Raw genomic sequence first — 6207 nt, 5'->3', positions numbered from 1 at the left:
CAACCACCGGAGCACTCGGTCAACTTGTTTCAAAAGTTCTGGGCTTGGTAATTGTCAGTATTTCTGAAGAACATCAATTAAAATCGTGAAAAACCAGCTTCATCCAGGAGCTTGTTTCTATGTACATGTTGCCACTTTCAGGGCAGAAGAGGGAAAACAGAGAGTCCAAAAGAGTCAATTTTTTAAAAAAGCAATGAATAGATGAATTTGATGATTAAGCACCCAAGACCTCCAATGCCACAAGAGGAGGCCTCACACAAATAATACAGGAACATTTGGCTTGAGTCACCCAGCAAAGGAAGTAGAAGACATCATGCTTCCAGCTAAGAGGCAACACAACAGAACCCCTGAAGGACGGCAGACTTATCAGCCCATTGGAAATGGGAGGGGCCCCACAGCTGGGAACAATTCTTCTCCAGGATAGGCTGAGCTCCAAGGCCTCAGACAGTAGCTGCCATTTCATTCCCATTGCAAGTCTATAAGTGGCACCTTCCATCCAAATGTGTTGAACAGATGCTGATGCCGTCCATAGTCAATCCACCATTTCAACTGGATATAGGGGCAAGAGGGAAGGGGAGGGGAGAAAAAAAAGCAATTTAAATGTTTTTAAAAAAGATTTATAATCTGTCAAATTTTTCATAATCTAACCAGAATTGGAACATTGAAAACCTTTCTGGTTAATTATCCAACATTTCTTTCCCCTTCACATCTGGCTTCAGCCCCGATCCAGCAATATTTTGAAAACATGCAGACGTTAAATTTTAAAACAATGTTACATTGTTATGTTTTAACCATGAGTCTATCTCTCCACCCACTCCTCCCCCCCCCCCCCCCCCCCCCCCACCCCACCCGCAATGATGGAATCAATTTCTTGCAGGGTCGGGGTCAAGTTCCATAGGTGTCAGCCGTCATACTGCATCTCATCTAGGGACTTGGTGGATTGTTGAAGTTCCCATGGTTTCAAGTTCTGCATTTATTTTCTAGAAGGAAAAGCACGGGGGGGGGGGGGGGGGGGGGGGCACCAGCCATGTTAGGGTCACCTTACAAAAGGAACCCGCAAACCTCCATTTTAATGATCCGTTTCTGCAGTTCTTCTGCTAGATTCCGGCAGGCCTATTATTTAGAATTCATTTGTGGGGTACGGGTGTCACTGCCGAGGCCAGCATTTATTGCCCATCCCTGATTGCCTTTGACAAGGTGGTGGTAAACCGCTGCAATTCATTTTGGTGTAGGTACACTCATGGCACTGTGAGGGAGGGAATTCCTGGATTGTGGCCATTATGACATTGCACAAGTCAGAGATTGCTACTCATTTTACGTATTTATGTATTAAGCCCTTTTATGTATTTTCTTTTTATTTTCATGTACTAAATGATCGGCATTTACGGGCAGCACGGTAGCACAGTGATTAGCACAGTTGCTTCACAGCTCCATGGTCCCAGGTTCGATTCCTGGCTTGGGTCACTGTCTGTGTGGAGTCTGCACATTCTCCCTGTGTCTGCGTGGGTTTCCTCCGGGTGATCCGGTTTCCTCCCACAGTCCAAAGATGTGCAGGTTAGGTGGATTGGCTGTGCTAAATTCCCCTTAATGTCAAAAGGTTCGGTGGGGTTATTGGGTTACGGGGATTGGAGGTATGGGCATAGGTAGGGTGCTCTTTCCAAGGGCCAGTGCAGACTCGATGGGCTGAATGGCCTCCTTCTGCACTGTAAATTCTATAATTCTATGATCTATGATCTGTTTGAGCTGCTTGCAGAAAAATACTTTTCACTGTACCTCGGTACACGTGACAATAAACAAATCCAATCCAATTTTACACAATCCTACGGCAACTGCAATTCGTCACCAGTCAATTGTGTTGTGTGTTTCTCTTATTTTTGTTATTATGTGCCATTCTGGTAGGTGTACAACACTTGACACACAATACTGGTAGTGGCTCCTATGCTAAACATTGTTTTCACTTGATGGCCAGCATTTCATTTTGAGGGGACTGCAATAAAAATAGACGTGTGTGCTTAACCAAACCTCCCAGCTTCCCTGTAACTCCAAATATTTCAGGGCTTGGAGAGGAGTCCCAGGGCTCAACCTTCAGCCTTCTCAACGTGATTGCACTCTCGAGTTATTCAGCAACCATCGTATTAGGGGTGGAGGTTGAAATAGGAAATTTCAAGGAGATTGTTGTACATAAAGTATTTTATACGTTTGTATGTCCCTTATTCATTTGGAAACGGGGTTGGGAGTGTGGAGGGGTTAATCTGATCAGTGGCCTTGGTTTCTGCCCATTGATGCTCAATGCATGTTATGGTGACAATCATCTTTTGGAGCTTTCGTGCTGCATTTGTAAAGAATTGTTAGCCCATGTTGCACCACACAGCCCCACAGTCCATACTCACTGTACAAATAGCACACTGCAAATATTTCACAGGGTGGATGGTTTTGAATATCAAATAGGGTATCAATATCAATAGCTGCCAGTACTCTCACAAAGCATTCTGAAGGGTCAACACAAGAAGTGTTCTTGGATGCTGAATATTGCGTCCTCACCCGTCAAGTCGGCTTACTAAGTCACGCACTGTGGCAATGAGATTCTCATTATTTTGAGGGTTGGATAGAATAATACCGTGTAATTTCCTCATGTAGGAATCAATGGTTTCCAGGGTGGGTATCTCCCCAGAACCTGCAAAAGAAAGGGGGAAAACGTGCACTTATAATGGGGTTATAACAGCATCAGAAAAGAGGCTAGTGTTGCTCTTTGTCAATTGTCTTGTATTCATAGAAGCATTGAAATGTTGAAAATAAGTGCAGGAGTAGGCCACTCGGCCCTTCGAGCCTGGACCACCATTCAATATCATGGCTGATCATGCAAATTCAGTATCCCACTCCCGCTTTCTCTCTTTGATCCCTTTAGCCGCAAAAGCCACGTCCAGCTCCCTCATGAATATATCCAATGAACTGGCCCCAACAGCTTTCCGAGGTAGAGAATTCCACAAGTTCACAACTCTCTGAGACAAGAAATTCTTCCTCGTCTCAGTCCTGAATGGCACCCATTATTTCTAAGCTGTGACCCCGAGTTCTGGACATCCCTAACATTGGGAACATGTGGGCAGCACGGTGGTGCAGTGGTTAGCACTGCAGTCTCACGGCGCCGAGGTCTCAGGTTCGATCCCGGCTCTGGGTCACTGTCCGTGTGGAGTTTGCACATTCTCCCCGTGTCTGCGTGGGTTTCGCTCCCACAACCCAAAGATGTGCAGGGTAGGTGGATTGGCCACGCTAAATTGCCCCTTAATTGGAAAAAATGAATTGGGTACTTTAAATTTTTTTTAAAACATCGGAAACATTCTTCCCGCATCTAGCCTGACCTGTCCCATCAGGATTTTGTATGTTTCTATGAGATTCCCTCTCATTTTTCCAAATTCCAGTGAGTACAAGCCCAGTCCATCCAGTCTTTCCCCATATGTCAGTCCTGCCATCCCGGGAATTAGTCTGGTGAACCTTCGCTGGACACCCTCAATAGCAAGAATGTCCTTCCTCAAACTAGGAGACCAGAACTGCCACAATACTCAAGGTGTGGCCTCACCAAGGCCCTGTATACCTGCAGCAAGACATCCCTACTCCTATACTCAAATCCTCTCGCTATGAAGGCCAGCATGCCATTAGCTTTCCTCACCGCCTGCTGAACCTGCATGCCCACCTTCAGCGACTGTTCCACCGTGACACCCAGGTCTCGTTGCGCTTCCCCTTTTCCTAAACTGCCACCATTCAAATAATAATCTGCCTTCCTGTTTTTGCCACCAAAGTGGATAACCTCACATTTACCCACATTATACAGCGTCTGCCAAGTATTTGCCCACTCAGCCAGCCTGTCCAAGTCACCCTGCAGCCTCTTTGCATCCTCCTCACAGCACACACTGCGACCCAGGTTAATGTCGTCTGCAAATTTGGAGATATTGCATTCAATTCCTTCGTCCAAATCGTTAATGTATATTGTGAATAGCTGGGGTCCCAGAACTGAACCCTGCGGTATCCCACTAGTCACTGCCTGCCACTCTGAAAAGGACCCGTTTATTCCCACTCTCTGTTTCCTGTTTGCTGACCAGTTCTCTATCCACGTCACTACATTACCCCCAATACCATGAGATTTAATTTTGCTCTCTAATCTCTTGTGTGGGACATTATCAAAAGCCTTTTGAAAGCCCAAGTACACAACATCCACTCGTTCACCCTTGTCCACTCTACTGGTCACATCCTCAAAAAATTCCAAAAGATTTGTCAAGCTCAATAGATTCCAGACGATTTGTCAAGATTCCTCGCCTGAAAGAATCAGAACCTGCTGACATACCCTCTGCTCCTCCAGATGGTCATTCACTAACGAGGAATACTTGCAGAATATTTAATTATCCAAGTTCAAGCCTAACCAGCTTAACATCATGTTCCCTCCTGGTGTGCGCACATTCCCAGCAGAAAAATGATTCTGCATGGTACCTGATGGCAACAGGATCTGGTTTTCCTGTGATGCGGAGAAATGCCCTGTTGGCACTTGAGGTACCCAACTATATTCACATCTTTGAGAAAGGAGAAAATTGGAAAATAAAAATACCCGATTAAGTCAAACTAGGATATGGGTTTAGGAAAAAAGATAACACATTGTGCCCAAAAGATTATTTTTAAAATAGGCTTGTATATCTCTAGATTAATCAGTAATAAATAACAAACAAGGAAACATACAATATTGAATCTTCAAAGTTTCTGATTATTACCAAAATCACTCCTAATAAAGTGGCTAGAAGGTGCACAGACAATGGCACAGAGTATCTTACCATTGCATTCCATTTATTACCCTCCTCCTTAGTCTGGTTAAGACTGGAGACCCCGCTGATAAGAAATCATGGTGAGAATCTGGTGTGGCACCGGTACACTCCAGGAGAGCAAATACACCCCTTCATAGAAATCATAGAATCCGTGCAGTGCAGAAGGAGGCCATTTGGCCCATCAAGTCTGCACTGACCTTCTGAAAGAGCACTCCACCCAAACCCACATGCCCACCCTATCCCAATAACCCCCTAACCTAACCTACACATCCCTGGACACTAAGGGCCAATCCACCGAACCTTCTCCTTCATCATTTGTTTGAAGCAAGTTCCTTTCTGAGCCATTTGCTGCCACCCTTGTTAACATCAATGGCACAAAGTCTAGTCTAATGTGGCAGCAATCTACTGGCAGTAAATATACACTGTTCGTTTTTAACTTTGAGCACACAGCTCCCATGAGGTCAGGTTCAGCTTTTGAAATCTTGGCACAGTTACAGACACTCGATATGGAACATTCCATTCCCAGGGCAATCCTAAATTCCAATTATTCCTCTCACTTTAAAAGTACAAAGGATCCTCGATAACCTACAATCAGACCTTGCCTTCAATGTCATTCCAGCAAAGCTGCATTTGGATTCACAATATTTTGGACTCATAATATCTTTTCAATGGACATTTCTAGTTTATGAAAACATCGACAACAGACATCATTAGGTGAGCTTTGTTAACAAGCACTGTCTTTTTTTTTGTTGCCCATTTTCTCCCTTTTTTACTCTGAAAGTGTTTATTCCTATTGGATTGCTTCCATTAACAGTGGCAGCTTTTTGATTTTGGACCTAAGTGACCATACCACCTGCATGCCTGTTGTTTTCTTTGTCTGAACCCACTTGCACTTTCCAACTTGAATCTTTGGATAGCAATCAGCAGCAACAATTTGCCGGATTTTCTTACCCCTCACTCATAAAGGGGCTTGAAGGCCCAAACTGTGGTGCCACAATACCCGTCTTGGCTTCAGACTGGAGGTTGAACATGGAGACTTTCCCATATGCCTCGGTTCCACAACTAAACCTCCAGATTAACTCTATCCTCACTTTGTCAAAACTATATACCATGGTCTTCGATGAGTCATACTATCTTCATTCTTCAAACAGTACATCCTCAGCTTACTGCTGGGGTTGAATTACCAATGGATCAATCTGAGGAATCCACATAAATGGATTGTCCTCGCCTCTAGGCAGAACATACAAAGTGTACATTGCTCGAGCTTGCTCGTTTTGCCCCTCCTGTGTGCAACTCTGATCTTGATGCTTCTCGATAGCAATCAAGTGGGCACGAAGGATGCTTATTACATTTATTTTCTATTTATGAAAATGCTTGGCTTGGAAATGATTTCGCCCGTCAA

The 6207-nt window shown here is 44.4% G+C and overlaps 1 protein-coding gene across 2 annotated transcripts in view; it reads right to left on the bottom strand.

Moving 5' to 3' along the window:
- Positions 1 to 537: 537 nt before the first annotated feature.
- The window catches only part of hmg20a (high mobility group 20A), an 82233-nt gene continuing 76563 nt past the window's right edge, over positions 538 to 6207 (bottom strand). The window contains exons 9-10 of one of the 2 annotated variants that reach the window (XM_072492777.1): positions 2542 to 2674; positions 538 to 549 (exon numbers count right to left, since the gene is read on the bottom strand). In XM_072492777.1, coding sequence (XP_072348878.1) covers positions 546 to 549; positions 2542 to 2674 — 137 coding nt within the window. In that variant the 3' untranslated portion in view covers positions 538 to 545. Of the gene's footprint in view, positions 550 to 1041; positions 2675 to 6207 lie in introns of those variants that run through there. The other variant, XM_072492778.1, reaches the window with a different exon arrangement.

The sequence above is a fragment of the Scyliorhinus torazame genome, chromosome 30 (genome assembly GCF_047496885.1).
Source record: "Scyliorhinus torazame isolate Kashiwa2021f chromosome 30, sScyTor2.1, whole genome shotgun sequence".
Lineage (NCBI taxonomy): Eukaryota > Metazoa > Chordata > Chondrichthyes > Carcharhiniformes > Scyliorhinidae > Scyliorhinus > Scyliorhinus torazame.
Note: the sequence above shows the minus strand (reverse complement) of the source record. Positions and strands in the feature narration are given on the sequence as shown.